The 16,883-nt window shown below is 38.8% G+C and overlaps 1 protein-coding gene across 1 annotated transcript in view; it reads right to left on the reverse strand.

Annotated features, from left to right (window-relative positions):
• Positions 1 to 16,883, reverse strand: part of ANTXR1 (anthrax toxin receptor 1) — a 275,920-nt gene that overhangs the window by 238,187 nt on the left and 20,850 nt on the right. The window contains exons 2-3 of the mRNA XM_012646428.1: positions 13,025 to 13,096; positions 7,964 to 8,035 (exon numbers count right to left, since the gene is read on the reverse strand). Of these exons, the coding sequence (XP_012501882.1) occupies positions 7,964 to 8,035; positions 13,025 to 13,096 (144 nt within the window). The remainder of the gene's footprint in view (positions 1 to 7,963; positions 8,036 to 13,024; positions 13,097 to 16,883) is intronic.

Consider the following 16,883-nt stretch of genomic DNA (forward strand, 5'->3'; position numbering starts at 1 on the left):
GATAAAAAATTTTTTTAATAAACTTGCATTTGAAGACTTCTTCTTTAACACAGTAGATAAAATATCTCTATGAAGTCAACATCCAATAAAGCACATAATTGTGAAACCCCATTGGGAATTAAAGCCTTAAAGTTTTAGCCAATGTAAGAAGACACACGGGAAGACATAATAACTATAAATGTTAGAAAAGAGAACAGAAGTTATCATTGATTATAAATACTACAATCATCTTATTGGAAAGCCACTCCAAAATTAACAGGAAAAGTATTAAAACTAGTAAAATGTTTCATTAAAATGGTAGAATAAGAAATAAATCTACAAAATCTATTAGAAAGCTATTGTTTTCCCCCAAACCAATATTCTTTAAGCTTTTTTTTGGGGGGGGCAGAAATCAGAAGACTTCTTCTAATGCAAATTACATGTTCTCTTGTATAGAAAACCCACTGACATGTGCATTTTTGTAAGTCACTTTATAAAGTTCACTAGAAGCCCATGGGACACAAACTATAGGTTCAATGGTCTACAGTGAACAATAACAATTTAGAAAATACAACAGGAAAACATTTCATTTACAATGGAAAAAAACCTTTAAAATGTGTGAGAATAAAGTTAACAAACACTGCATGAAACTAACCTGAAGAAAAGACTAAAATCTTACTGAGGAACATAAAAGATAAGTGATATATTCTTAAATAAGAAAATAAGCACCGTATTACCATGTCATTGTTGCTAAGTTTAATTTGTACTTTTCATATAATTCAAATGAAAACCCCAAGGACATTTTGGAGCATAAAAAGTTATTTAAAATGGACATGGTTGGAAAAATTCGGTAACAACCAAGGAGATTTTTGCCTAAGATTAAAAATGAGGAAGGATTGGTTCTCCAGATTTTAAAACTAATTGAAACAATTAGTGGTCCAAGTATAGAAACAGACATAAAAACAGAATGGAAGAGCAACAGAATAGAAAACTTAGTAACGTACTTAAGTCTATCAAAAGCTTAACTTTTCAAGTTGTTGGTAAAGGATTATTCCACAATGATTTTGGAAAACCTGGCTAATTAGGTAGGGATAAAAATGCTGGACATTAGCCTTATACTTTACAACATAATAAATTCTAGAAGTATTGATTTAAGTGAAAAAAAAATTTAAAATACTGTAAGTAGAGGTAGTCATAAAAAGGACAACGGCAACCCACCACAATTATGAATAGGAATACCAAATTTCTGAATAATATAGAGAAAATGGAATTCAGATATACATTAAAGAATATATTATTACCAGTGTAATCAGAAATATGAAAATGATCTAATGTTAAAAAATGTTTTTAATGAATTTCACTGTACTAGTAGGTAAAAAGAAAAAATAAGACCATCTTAATAGAAGACAAAAATGCATTTAATTAAATTGAACATCTATTACTGATTTCTTTTAAATGAATAGTTGGACTTCCTTGACATGATCTCATTTCCAAATGATGACACATTTAAAGTATTTTAATTAATGTTGGGAGCAAGACTATCCTTGGAGTTTTCAGGGAATCTTACATACTGGTAATTATTCTATAGTATTATTCTAAGTAGTACTTAAACTGACATTATACACTCTATTATACTAATGAAGTGCCCAGAAAATTTATTATAATTTGTCAATTGTTTAAACTGAGGAAACTAAGAAATCTTGGAAGAACATGATATAATACAAAGTGCAAGCATTGGACCAAATTTTGAATCCAGAATCAGAATACTAGTTCTGCCCATTACTAGTTATTTGATCTTAGCAAGTTATCTAAACTCTTTGAACCTCACTGTCCTTATCTGTAAAACTGACGTAACCACAGCCAAGATAGAGTACACTTGTAACTGCTTACATCTTGCCGATTATAACAAAAAACTTTGGATAACATGAAAAAGCAATCAAGTGGAGACTCTGAAAAGTAAACAAAGAGGGCGGATTGGGGACGAGAGTTAAAATCTGGAGAAATGATCCCACACAACAGTAAATTCTAGATTTTTCCTTGTCTTTTTTCTCACGGCTTTAATCTGAGGGTGGATCTTAGTCACATGACAGTGGCCTGGGACATCACCTAAAGGCCAAGAACAGGGGTGGGGAACCTGTGGCTTTCTAGGTCCTTAAGGGTGGCCTTTTGACTGAATCCAAATTTTACAGAACAAATCCTTTTATTTTGATTAGTACATTTTGTTTATATTTTAATTTTATTTTTAAAATGAACATATTTAAAATACCAAAAAATAAAATAAGTTTCAACGAAATAATCCTCCCAGACTGACCGGCACAATTAGAACATTAGCAAGCCATGAGGACTAAACTGATGGCTACTACGCTCTTGATTTAGTTCTAACTTCCCCCACCTGACTGGTGCAACTACTGCATGAGGCTGGCTGGTGAGAGTGTATGGAGGTCGAGTACACCAGTCTGTTGCCAGCTTTTGACAGTGGTGCACTGTGTTTCTGTCTGAAGTGGAATTTGTGAATAGTTGCACAGCTCAACAGTACTTTTTAATTCTGTCTACTTAACAGCCCATCATGTCAAAGAAGACCAAGAGAATGCTGAAGGAAGAAAACAGATTTTTTAATGAGGATTGGGAATTGCAATATTATCTTCTTTCTGCTAAAGATAAGATGATTTGCTTGCTTTGTGATACTGCAATATCAGCATTAAAGAAATTCAATGCTCATCAGCATTACAACACTGACAAGGATCACAAATATTTTAAATTAGAGGGAGGGGCATCAAAGGCTGTGTCGCAGAAATTGAAAGATGGCAAGCAAAAGCAAAGGCAATGCTTTTAAGCAGCAATAGGACCTGGAAATAATGCCACTGAAGCAACTTGTAAAGTAGCTTATATACTCGGGAAAAGGGGAAGTCATTCAGTGATGCAGAAATTGTGAAAAAATGCATTGTCGAAGTTGTAGAATGCTTAGACCCTGATAATGTTTCAAAATACAAACAACTGCCTCTTTTAAAGAGACCCATAACTGATTGGTAGCATGAATTAGCCTTCAACTTAACAGAACAACTTCATGCAATACTTCAAAAGGAAAATATATATTATTCGATTGCTTTGTATGAATCAACTGATACTACTGACTCAGCACAGGTTTTATACTTCATTTGGGTTGTAACAGAAGATTTTCTTTGCTACTAAGAGTTACTTGCTTTGGGCACTCTTGTGAACAGAACACGGGCAATAGATATCTTCAACAACTTTCAAAGTAAATATGGTGAAGTTGGACTGAATTTGGTAAATTTAGTGAGTGTATGTACAGACGATGCACCTTCCATAACAGGAAGACATGAAGGGTTTATTGCACAGATAAAAAAAATTAGCAGATTTAGACGCTTTCATTTCTTTTCATTGTATTTTGCATCAGCAAAATCTCTGTGCTAAAGCTACTATTTTAAGTGACACTTTGCAACAAGTTATAAGTATTGTTGATGATATTCATGCAAATGCAACACAGAATCATCAGTTTTGTAACACGCTAAAGATGAACAATGAGGTATTCAATGTGGATTTGCCATATCATTCTAACGTGCATTGGCTATTGCAGGGACAGGTGTTAGCCAAAATTTTATCTCTGTGAGAACAGATAGTTAAATTTTATGAAGACCAGAATCAGCAATGTAAATTATTGACATTAGATTTCTATAGGAATGCAGCATTTCTGTGTGATATCATGTCAAATCAAAATGACTTGAATATTTCTTTGCAAGGTAAACCTAAGTCTATATAAGATATGTAGCAAAAAATCTAAGCTATTTTTTTTCAAAACACTCCTTCAAAAGAAAAACTCGTATGAACATTTTCCCCAGTTATCAAAGGTCACTGATGAGCAGGATGATATATGCGAATCATTTAAAGAATATGCAGCTATTATAGACTTATTGATTGAAGAATAAAATCAAAGTTTCACTGACTTTGAGAATTGTGACATCACACTCAAATTAGCACTTCAGCCTCACCTAGTTGATATCACCAAGGCACCTAAAGAACTACAGATAGAATTGATTGAGCTCTTAGTAGATGACATTTTAAAGTCATTGTTTGATGTTAAGAAAGATCGAATTAAAATTTGGAAAAATGTGGTGAAATACCCATGCCTTCGGCAAAATGCTCATAAAATGCTTTGTTGCTTTTCAACCACTTATTGCTGTGAATCTACATTCTCCTGCCTAATCCAAATCAAGATACCCTTAAGGCCACAAATGACTGACACTCACAGGATCAACTGAAAACTGCGGACCTCCACACTGCAACCAAATATTCAAATGCTTACCAACAAAAAGCAGACACAACATAGTCATTAAAAGGTTAGTTAACTTTAAAATTAGCAAATAGTTTTCATTTTTTGAAATTATTAAGTACATAGTAGTTAGATTTTTACAAAATAGGTACATTTTTAAGTACATCTAATTGAAGTTTCTTGAATGTGGGCTTATTTGATTACAGCTAAATTAATGTGGCCTTCCAACATGAAAGGATTCCCCACCCCTGGCCAAGAAAATTCCCATATTTCTGAGAACTCTTGGGAAAAGGGGCCCCTGTGGTTCTAAGAATGTGGGGAGAACCCCCATTTTTATTTCTCTTTTATTACTTTCGGCTTTGCCCCAAGGATGGCCTCAGTGGAGAACTTTGGGACAGCAGTGTGGGTGGCCGAAACTCCAAGAGAAACTCCTTTTTTCTTGCTAGAGGACTTGGAAAGGAGGACCTCAGTGGGCCAGATGGTGTGAGGAGAATCCTGGAGATGACAGATGGGGAGAAGGGGATCCCTTTATTCTGTGTATAAAGCTGCGTAAGATCCAGGCTCATCACTGAACTGCAAAGTGCAGCTCTGGACTTTGGACAGATCCAAAGGAGTTTAGCAAAGTCTTTGAAAATTGAACTGACATTGAAACCACCACCTACAGAAGAGATAGAACTTGTGGTCTGAACCTAACCAGGGTGACTTTGCTTGCTGAAGCAAACAAAGAAAAAAGAGACCCAAAATTTTGCAGATGATTTGAACATGATCCAGAGTCTAAACAACATAAAATTCAAAATTTTTAGGATATGCTTTAAAATTACTCCACATACAAAGCACCTAGAAAATGTGATCAATTCTCAAGGGAAAAGACAACTAAGATGCGAATCCTCAAGACACTGGAATTATAAGACAGACTTTGAAGTAACTATACTATGATAACTATTCTCCATGAGGTAAAGGTAAATGTGTTTAAAATGATGAAAGCATAGAAATTCTCAGCAACAAATAAAAACTTAAAAAGAACCAAATGAAAGTTTTAGAACTAAAATACAACATATCTGTAATAAAAAATTAAGTGGATGAGCTCAACAGCAGAATACAGATGACAGAGGAAAGAGTAAGATCAATAGAAATTATCCAGTCTGAGAAACAGAGAGAAGGACTGAAAAAGAAATAAACAAAACTTCAGGGACATGTGGAAGATCAAATGGCCTAACGTGTGTCATTGAAGTTCCAGAAGGAGAGGAAAAAATGATTAGTGCAGAAAAAATACTTGAGAAATAATTTAAACTCCCTAAATTTGGTGAAAGACATACATTTATAGATTCAAGAAGCTCAGCAAAGCCAAAATAGGGTAAACACATCATAATCAAACTGCTAGGAACCGAAAAGGAAGGTATCTTGAAAGTAGTTAGAGAAAAACAGCACATTTCATTTAATGCAAGGATTCAAATGACCACACAGTTCTCCTTAGAAAATGGAGTAACAATGGTTATATGAAGATAAATAAAAAATGATATGTAAAGTACTTAACAGATAAAAGATACTCATAAATGGTAGATGTTATTCTAATTATAGTTTCTTTACTATATTTTAACACATTGTATTTATTTTTCATTCTATTTATTCAACCTTCTCATAGTTTTCCCCTATGGGTATCTGATCCCAAGAACTGGATGCAAATACAGTTGTCCCTCACTATACATGAGAGATTGATTGGTTCCAGAATCCCCACATACAACCAAAATCCACACAGACTCAAACCACACAGGAGACCCTGTGGAACAGCCTACATGAAAAGTTGGTCCTCCATATAGGCAGGTTTTGCATCCCACAAATACTGTATTTTCAATGTGTGTTTGGTTGAAAAAAATCCACATATAAGTGGATTCAAACCCATGTTGTCCAAGGGTCAATGGTACATCTTTGATCTTATTTCTTTGGATTTAGCCAAAACTTTTTGCTGTTGTCGAAATGAGAGTCTTTGCTAATTCATGTCTTACTTTTGAACAACTATTTCTTAATTCTATGAGTTTCTTCAAATAGTATATGGGTATATTAATGGATCTTTTACTGTCTTATAAGGATATTGTGACTATTAAATGAGATACAGAGAACAATGGAAATTTCTGTGCCCAACTAAAACACTGTGAGTCATATATTTCAGAAACAATATTAGCTTGGAAGATCTGAGAAAGGCTGATTCTTTTAGCCAGTCTCCTGAGAAAGTACTTCAGAAAAAGAGCACTGGCCCACATCTCTTCCAGAGGCTGATAAGGGTTGGGATGTGTCACTGAGCCACACTGTGCTTTGCCAGCTGACCTGGGCCAAGCTGTCACCATATGAATGAAGCCCACACAGCCTTTAGCAAGGCATTTCTGCCTGTTGTTTGATGCACATTTGACCCCTATTAAATGCTGCTTCCCGCAATCAGGATCTAGCCTGTGTCTTCCATTTAGCAAGGGAAACTGGCAGTAGTGAAGCTAAGGCACAAAAATATTAGATTCCAAGTAGATTCAGCAGATGACTAATTTCAACAAGCATAACAAACCAAAATCAGCCTTCTGATAGTGTTTATAAGTCCCTGACCCCATCTGCCCTCCCCAACTTCCCAGAAGCTGCAGAAGGTGATAGAGCCTCAGTTTCTCCTTCTGCTCATAAGGAATCAGAAACTCCTGTTTTTTAAATGGGGTTTCTGTACATCTCAAATGACTTGCGTGCATATAATAGACACTGCTGAAGGAAGAACAGGATTTGAAAACTTCTACATGGTACAGAGCACTCTTTTTTTATAGATGGGAAACAAAGGCAGGGAGAAAAATGGAGAGTAGCTCAGATTTGCTGATTTGAGCCAGAAACTTTATTTCATCCTATTAGTCCTTTCTCATTTCTACAAGAATGTTATAGAATGAAGTCCTCCTGCCCTCTTTGAACTTGCCCTTCCTCCTTTTCTTTTTCCAATGTGTCATATGTAAGTCTGCCAATAATCCCACATGTCCCCCATGGTGCTTCCTCACACAGGCGATATCACTTTTTAAAAAGTGTGCAGTGTCATTAAAGAGGGAAAATTGTCCTCTCTGCTCCCCAGCATGCCATCCTAACTATGAATAAATGGCATATCTCTGTTATTGCTAGTTTTCATCTGCAAGTAAAATGTGGTAAAACCCAAAATAATGTTTTTGTTAAGCTAGGTCTAACTATTCCTTTTATGTCAACAACATTCTTATACACCTGATTTAAATTTCCTTTTATTTTGCTGTACCATAAACCCTCCCTTTCTATTCCCTTCCTGGATAATTAGGGATGATAATAGGTCAAGCTCTTACCTCTCTCACAGTGTACTTATTATATCTCTGAAACCTTAATCCACAAAATAAATCTAATGTAAATAAAAGAAAATATAGTTCCCCAAGAATTTAGTTTGCTAACATTTTGCTCCAAGTTAGCTGAGTCACCAGTCAAATGTAAGATTTATCTTAATGTTATTTAATCATTTATAAAATTTCCACTTTCTCTCGAAAGTCAAAGCAAAATAAACTAGCAGAAGGGTCCACGTACAAAGTTAAAGGCTTAGGTTAAAAGAGGGAACTACTAGATTAAAATGATTGACAGATTGAGCTGGCACCAGGGCATAAGTCTCAGGGTTGCTTGGGAAGAGGTGGACTTCTGAATGTCAGGGATGGGAAATATCCTTACCTGTCCTCTGTCAGTTTCATTAAGGTCGTTCCTCGAGTAGAGAAGACAATAAATGACATTCTTAGCTGTGGACTGCAAAGGAAAAGAAACTCAATTAGAGCAGACAGAAAGACTGTGGCATGCCATTCCCTTCCAGGCTTCCTCCCTGTTCTCCCCTTTCTATCACGGCTGTCAGAGCTAAAGACCCATGTCCCCCAGGGGGCTGCCAAGGCTGGTGCTAAAGTGTTTAGTAGCCAGCGCTGATGTGAAGCTGTGAACTGAAGAGAAGACCCCCTGTGTCTTCCTGGAGGCTGCTTCTGATTTGACACCATAGCTTGTGAGCGTGGATTACAAGTAAGAAAGATAAATTCATTGTCCTGCATTCTATATGCAGAAGTATTCCCCTAAAAGGGGACCGGTCTGCATGGTGTCTGTAAAAGGGGTCCCCAATAGACAAAATTTGACAGTGTCTCCACAGTAGTCTGGTGTATTCTATAATGAAGAGAGTGTCTCTGACTGTTGCAGCTTCATGTCGTCAGCCAGTAACATCAGACAGCGAACTCCCTTTGATCTGAAAGAGGGGTCACCATCAACTTTTACTTTCTCCTTGGCTTCCCAAGGAGGTTATCCTATAAGGAAAGAATGTGCTGGCTGGGCACAGGAGTATCTATTCCAGTTGGTAGTTATGCTTCTCATTATTAATGCATAAATGGGTGTGGTTTTTATACGGCAGAGCTCAGGAGCCTTGTTAATGTAAAATTCACACTCTGGGAGACAGAGCCACTCTCAGCAGAGGACCAAACACGTTTCTCAGCACGCGAGATGGACTATCTGACTGAAGCACATTCAGCAATGGAATTCACCCTTCCTGTGGGGTCAACTTACTCACCACCCATGGCGGCATCAACCTATTTCTTCACAATGCAGTAACTTCCCACACCTGATCTGGCTCCAAACTTTACAGTTCTCACTTCCCATAAAGTTTCTCAAACCTGTCCCCTTCCCATCTCTTAGGTTAGGACCTTGACTCAGTTGTCTGACTATTGCAATTGTTTCCTAGCTGGTGTCTTGCTCCTACAGTATAAATCAGATCTTGTCATTTATCTGCTATAAAACTTTCAATGGCTCCTACTGCCTCTGAATAAAGTCTACATTTATTACCATAGGTCTGATACATCTTTGGAAGCCCTTAACATGGTATTTAATACTTGGTAGGAGCCCAAGCAATACCCGGTGAATTGAATATTGGTCTCTTAAAACAGACCTCGGTTCTCTGTCCATGACACCGTGCTGCCAGTTAGCACCTCACCAGTGCCAGGGCAGCAGGACGCCGTGTCCTAAATGATAATAATATTAATCATAATGACTGTAATAATATAATAATGGCCACCCTTATCGAGTTCTTACTATGTGCCACCACTATCATCAGTGATTTGGATGTATGATCTCATTACTCTTGGAACAACTTTATGAGATTGATACTATAATATTATTATTCCTATTTTCCACAGAAGGAAATTGCGGCCTTGAAAGATGAAGCAATTTCCCCAAGGTTACACAGTGCTCGAGTGGCAGACCTGGGGCTTGAAACCAAGTGTTCTGATTCTACAATTTGGGCTCTTAACCGCTGTATTGTACTGCTCCCCTTCTATTGAGTTTAGCTCTGGAAAGAATTCAAACGTGAGAAATTTAGGTCTCCAAGAGGCCATCAGCATATGAGTCCAGGCTAGAGGCATAATGTGGGCGTCATTAGCATACTGACGTGTGGGCAAAGTTGTTCAGAGAGTGTGCCAGCAGTGAGAAGGGAAGTGAGCCAAATGCAGAGCCACCAGTGACGTGGAAAGGGCTGGCTGATGGGGGTGAGAGGAAGGAGATCCAGAGCCAGTGGAGGAGAGTTCCAAGGAGGGATAAGTCTGCATCCAATGAAGCCACTCTATCCAGCACACAAGGACTGCAAGATGCTCCCTCAATTTGTCCTTTAGGACTGCGGTCCCCAACCCTCTTAGGACCCAGGCCGCACAGCAGGAGGTGCGTGGCGGGCAAACGAGCAAACCTTCATCCGTATTTACAGCCGCTCCCCATCGTTCGCATCACCGCATAAGCTCTGTCTCCCGTCACATCAGCCTTGGCATTAGATTCTCACAGGAGCGTGAACCCTACTGTAAACCGTGCATGTGAGGGATCTAGGTTGCACATTCCTTATGAGAATCTAATGCCTGATGATCTGAGGTGGAGCTGAGGTGGTGATGCTAGCAATGGGGAGTGGCTGCAAATACAAATTATCATTAGCAGAGAGGTTTGACTGCACAATAAATGTAATGAGCTTGAATCATCCTGAAACCATCCCTCCCTGCCCCCAACCCTATCCATGGAGAAATTTTCTTCCATGAAACTGGTCCCTGGTGCCACAAAGGTTGGGGAACCACTGCTCTAGGACATCCCTTAGTGACTTTGGTGAGAGCAAGCAGGTGGAAGGTGGGATGAAGGACAGATGGCAGTGGGTTAAGGAATGAATGAGAAGTAAGGATATGCAGGGACAGTCTTTCAAGATATATGAGTGAGAAACCAGAGAAGAAACAGGATCGTATCTACAGGAAGACATGATTGAGAGATTGATTGTCGTGTTGTTTTTCCGGGACAAGGGGCAAGCGAGACTAGTTTCTGTCTGTAGACTGTGAGGAAGGAGCCAGGGGAAAAGTAGAGGAAAATATAAGAGAGAAACAAAGAGCAGACTGGAGACAATGGGATAAAACGGGACTAAAATGGAGAGGTTGGCCTTACATAGGAGGGATATTTGGATCTCAGAGACTTTCAGGAGTAGACTGGAACTTGAACTCTTGTCTGCTATTCTCTGGATTGTTGGCAAAGTAGGAGGTGAGGTTCCTTGCTGAGAGTTATGGGTGTGAGGTGTAGGTTGAAGGCTTGAGGAAAGTGGTGAAGAATTAGAATTATAATTAGGAAAATAGGACGAGGTCAGGACAAAGACAAATAAAAGTACTTGAAATGTCAAGGATTAGAAATGATATATATGTACTAGCATCAGCCACTATTATTGACTCTCTGCAGTCCCAGCTACCTTAGACCATTTATTCAAATAAATAAATAAATGAATATCATCCATTCGTTCACTTATTCAAAAATATTGACTGAGCATGTACTATGTGTCTGGCACTGTTATGGTCACTCGGGCTGTGGTGGTCAACAGAATATAGGCCCTGCCTTGTGGAGTGTTTGTGACAGTAATGTCTTGGTTCCACACTTTGAGCGGTCCATAGCCAAGGAAGGCCAGAGGAGACAACCAGAGGAAGTGCCTTGTGGTCTGGATCAAGCCATGTCCACTTTTCCGGGCCTCAGTTTCTTCAGCTATAAAGCAGCGGCATTGGATTAAGCGTTCTCTGTTGGTCCCCTCTGTTCCCCCCTGTCCCAACTTTCTTAGATTCTGAGATAGTGAAGAGTCTGGAATTGCTGTGGGAGCTGGGAAAGAGAGCCGCTGTGTGCCCACTCTAAGCTGGGTTCTGGGCTACTTGGTTTGCACATGTTTTCTCTTAGGAGGCTTACGTGTAAACTAGAGTTCAGCCAAGGTAAATACATTGCTATGGTTGCACAACGGAGCTTGGATTCAAACCCACATCTGCCTGACTTCAAAGTCTATTCCATTTGACTACTCTGCTTTAGAGGGAACAGAACACGAGAAGAACAAATAGAGAGAGAGCAGATACCATTAAGGGTGTGGAAGCAGATTTGTTTTATATCACTCCAAAGGACCAAAGGATGAGAGTGCAGGAAAGGATGTTTTGGCTCAGTGACAAAAAGTCTTTTCTGAAAACTGGAACTGTCCAACTACTGGACTGTTTACCTCAAAAGGCAGCACTTACCAGGGCTATTCAAGTTGAGGGTTACTGAATTCCTCCTAGGATAGGTTGGGAAGTTGTTACTTTTAAGTCCAAGTTTCTATGATTCTCTTAAAGATTTGTTTAACACCACCCATGTATTTGTTTCTCTCCTTTCCCTGTACTTTTTTCCTTCCCTCTCTCCTCTCAGCATCTGTTTTTTCCCAATCATCTAGGTTTAGATGCTTCCTGCTACAGCTTCTAATTTTTGGCACTGCAGAGAGGTTACCTCCTAACCCTTCCCCTCCAATTACGCAGGGAGGGAGGTATGTGCTGAGACCAGTAACTGAATTTGGAGGGAACATGTCTGTTGTTACCCAGGACTCAGAGGACAATCTGTGTTCTGAGATGTAGAACTTTATTCAAAGAACTTATGGTCACTCCTATCGACTGGGAGACTCCACGGAGGCCGTCCACCATGAAGTGGAGCTGTGTTAGAATTTACAATGATCAAACCAATTTTACCAAAGACCTTGACGACCTGCCTCAAGCACATTCATGGAAGCTGTCACAGTTGTGTTGCCCCATGGAAGCTGTACACAGCGAGGGTGAAATGGCTTCTTCTCCTTTACCCGTGAGTGTCCATATTTACTAGACAGTAGTACCTCTAGGACTCCCATAACATTTGCAGTGGCTATGTTCAAAAATACATTGCCTTGCCTGGGAAAGTGGTGTTGAGAATGCTCAGGGGATTCTGCCTCATAGGACACATAGCTAGAGTGAATAACTGTCACTGTTTGCTCAGGACTAAGGAGGGTTCCCAGGATGTAAGACTTTCAGTGCTAAAACTGGGAAAGTTCTGGGCAAAGGGGGATGAGTTGGTCACCCTACACCCTACACACCCTGTGCACGAGTCCAGCTAGCATGTGCCAGTTGCCCCAGAGTGATGCACTGTGTGAGAAAAATGTTCATGACCCTTTTGTAAGAATATATTATTCAACAAGGGAAGGAGAATGTTAAATATTCTGATCTTATAACCAAATCTGGCTCCTCCTGAAAACATAAAGCCCAAAGTTACTTTAATATATGGCAAAGATTAAAACAAAGTAAACATTCTCTGGTCCAAGATCTGAGAGTCCACCTTGTGAAAAAGCATCCCCCAAATAGTTAGTAATTAATACAATAGCAACCATGGGTTGGTTTTATTCATGGCAGAGAGCTACAAGTGAAGCAGATGCACAGTGTTTCTCACCTGATGAATTTATGAGCCAACTGTTCCACAAAGTAATAGATTTCATTCCAGTGGTGCAGCACACTTCCTGATCTAGGAAAACAAAAGCAGATGTCGCTTGACTCAGGTGTTCACGTGTCTTTACCTTGTATTATTTCTCTTCACACTCTTTATTTCACATTTGACCTATCCATTAGCTGGGCTCATTACCTGAAACTTCTGTAACTTTGGAAATTGTTCAAAAGATTGTTCAGACTTTCTGTTAGAGTTCTTAAAATTGTTGTTTAAAGAATTCACTCCACCCCACATACCCACACACTGAAAAAAAAGTAAACCCTGGGCCCAAAGAGATTCACAGGTGAGTTTCACATCTTTTAAGAAATAGTTATTTTTGTGCTATTTAAATTACTTCTCTGATTAGGGAAGAAAAACTATTTTAATTCATTTAAATGAAGTTAGCACAGACCAAGACAAACAATCTCCCTCCCAACAAAGAGTCCAACTTCATTTGTAAATATAGATGCAAAAATCTCTAAATAAAATATTAGCTAAACTAATCCGGCAGAAATTGAAAAGAATAATAATTAATTAATTGGTGGAGTTTATTTCAGGAAAGTCCTGATAGTTCAGCATTTAAGGAAATCTAATGTAATTAGACATATTAACAAACAAAAGAAGAAAAACTATACAGCCTTTCATTATATTAAAAAGGAGTCCTCTTACTAACAAAAGAGGTAAATTGTTTCTGCAGGATGTACGAAATCACAGGATTTTAGACTTGGAAGGGGGCTTCTTTATTTCCCAAGTTTGACTTGTGTCACTGGTACCATTTCCTACTGCTCCAATTCATCTTGTAAATATTTCCCATAGTGCTCACACTCAGAGCGTCGCAGTGGGTTCCTAGCAGTTTTTTTCTATTTGAACCCACTCTTTTCTGTACCTGCGATGCCTCCCCGCTTGCAGAGTTCTGCATTTCTGCCTACCATTCTAATCACTGTAGAGGTTGCAGTTTTCTTCTTCTACTCTGACATTTTGTACTGCAAACATTTTCCACTGGTTTCTGATTACTTTTGTTTTTTTTATGCACTTATTTACAATTTTAACTTCTAGGGAGTTACTTTTTGCTATTTTTTCTTTGTTTCAAACCATTTTATAGATACTTAAGAAATTTTTTTTTGCCTTCCTTTTCATGGTACAATAATCCTAAGAATTCTCATTTTGGTTGGGTGTATTCTATCAGGAGAATTTATTTTTCTCTGTTCCATATCCAGAAATGATACATTTGTCCAACCCGAACAAAACTAACACAATATGTTGTGGTGGTACAATTCCAGACTCCATGTCAAAAGGATGTCTCACTGTCCCCAAGTTAATCTATTAACTTTAGTTCTAGGAAAAATTAAAAATTTAAAAACTGATTTTAAAAATGAAATAAAGATTAAAGGTCTAAAAGTAATCAAGGCAATTCTGAAAAGGATGAACAAGGCCAGACAGCTTGCCCTATCAGATATAATGACCCTACATACATGATGTAACAGTAGAGTCAATGGGATAGAATAGGGAGCCCAAACCTCAACCTATGCAGGGAAAGAGATGATTCATATTGGGGGGGAGAATAAACGCTTCCACAAATGATGCTGGGACAATTGGATTTCTAACTAAAAAAAAGTCTGATTGTGATCTCATACCAAATGTAGCCTTAGATGTATTAAAAAAACTAATGGGAAAAACACAACTTTAAATCTGTTGGATGAATTATGGAAGATTTTATATCCTCAGGGCAGTGAAGGGTTTCTTAACACAGATTTGGAAAATAGGAATTGTTTCTCAAGAAAAGGATAACTTTGACTACCTGAAGTGTCTAAACTTCTGAATGACAAAAAGACACTATAATCAAGTTAAAAGACAAGAATGGGAGATGTTCTCAACAAATATAAAAGGCAAAAGATTAGTGTCCAGGGTATGTAAATAATTGGTACAAGTAAATATTAAAATGACAAAGGATCAGAACAGGCAATCCCTTGAAAAATGGTAAATCAGCATATGAAAAAAATATTCAGCTCCTCTAGTAAATATAGAAATGCTTACCTAAACAATTTTGAAATACCACTGCATACCCTTCTGGTTGGCAAAAATTAAAATGTCTGACAATACTAAGTGTTGGTGAGAATATGGCTAAGTAGGACCGCTCATACATTGCTGGTAGATGCAGAAACTGGAATTATTTTGGAGAGCAATTTGACAATACCTAATGAGGCTGAAGACAAGCAATTCCTATGACCAGAAACTCTGCTTCTAGGTTTATACCTTCCCATGCAAACGAGGGAATGTACACAAGCATCTTTTAGAGTGATGGTCATTGTTACATTGTTTGTTAGAGCAAAAAAATTATAAATGACCTGAATATCCATCAATAGGTGTAAATATCTTCACACACACACAAAACAGATTCTTATTTCTTAAAAAATGTAAAAATGTGTTAACATTTGCTCATTTTATGTGGAGAACTCATGGGTTTTCATTATATTATCTTTTGCTCTTTTGTGAAGAATGTAGATCATTCTATAATTTTATAAAGGTCACTGTACAAGCAGTCGAAAGACAGGGATTCAGTCCTGGATCCTTCCACATGTAAGAGATATTAATTATAATTATATTTTCATGTGCTAATCTTGAACCCTACTTTGGTTAATGTAAGGCAGTATTTGGCATAACCAGCAGTGGGAAAATTATACCAGGGATTATTATTATTATTATTATTATTATTATACCAGGGATTATTAACTAGAAAAATAACTGACCTCCCAGCACTACTCTAGCTGCCCGAGGTGAGGGATGAATAAGAAATAGTGCTTCCTTCAAGAACTCAGAGTGGAGTTGGGGAAGCCAGAAGAAGTAAGATGTGATATGTCATAACAAGTGCTGCAGGTGAGGTCTGTGCTTTTGGAACAAAGCAAAGGGAATGGCTCGCTCTGCCTCTGCAGGCTCTGACGGGGGATGGTCTTTAATCCGGATCTTGAAGGGCAGGTAGAGACCTGTGAGGAAGACAAGAGGAGACAGAGCACCCTAAGCGTAAACCAGTGAAGTACGCCAGGGCAGGCTGCGTTTGGAAGAGCAAGCAGTGTCATGTGACAGCACCATAGAGCCCACAGAGGAGGGGTGAGGAGCTGGGGAGACACAGAAGGGACAGGGGAGGAGGGAAAAGCAACCCTTTCCCGGTTCCGCTAGCTTAGCCTTCATTCATATTGCATCTGCTTGGCACACTCATTTTCCACACCGGCAAACTCTGCCTCATTCAAGACTCAGCTCAGTCTCTCCTCCCCATTGCTTCTGCCTTCTTCTGACCAACACAGACAGGACTCACTGCCCCTGTCTCATGCTCTCAGAACTCCTTGTACAGCTCTCTGCAACATCCTCTGGTATTGGGTGGCAATCAGTTTTAAAGAAATTTGCCTGCTGAGCCTCTACCTCTTTGTTAAATGAAAGAAGAACATGGAGAGGAGAAGCCTCTGCTGCTCATGGAAGCCTCCTGATCTTCTGCCAAGTCGACACCACCTCTTCCGCCTTGGCTTGGATAAACCCATTTGGCTCCAGTCAATTCCATGACCCTATGTGAACTAAGGAGCCTTCTCAGATGGGTCAATAATTCTAGAGCATAGCTCCTTGGTGACCTAATCACCAACAGTAGATCTCTTAGCTGAATGGCAGCTGGCGTCTCCCAAGAGCCCACCAGCATTGCACATCCTAACCCTGGGCTTTCAAGGCTTTAGAAATCATCTGTCATTAGGACTTGACTGTCCTCATGGACAGGATTCGCTTGTATACTTCAAGTCTCGCAGACTGGTCCTTCAGCCATGGGGTAGATGCTCTGGCCCTGGGG

Source organism: Propithecus coquereli, unplaced genomic scaffold (genome assembly GCF_000956105.1).
Source record: "Propithecus coquereli isolate 6110/MARCELLA unplaced genomic scaffold, Pcoq_1.0 Scaffold243, whole genome shotgun sequence".
Classification (NCBI taxonomy): Eukaryota; Metazoa; Chordata; class Mammalia; order Primates; family Indriidae; genus Propithecus; species Propithecus coquereli.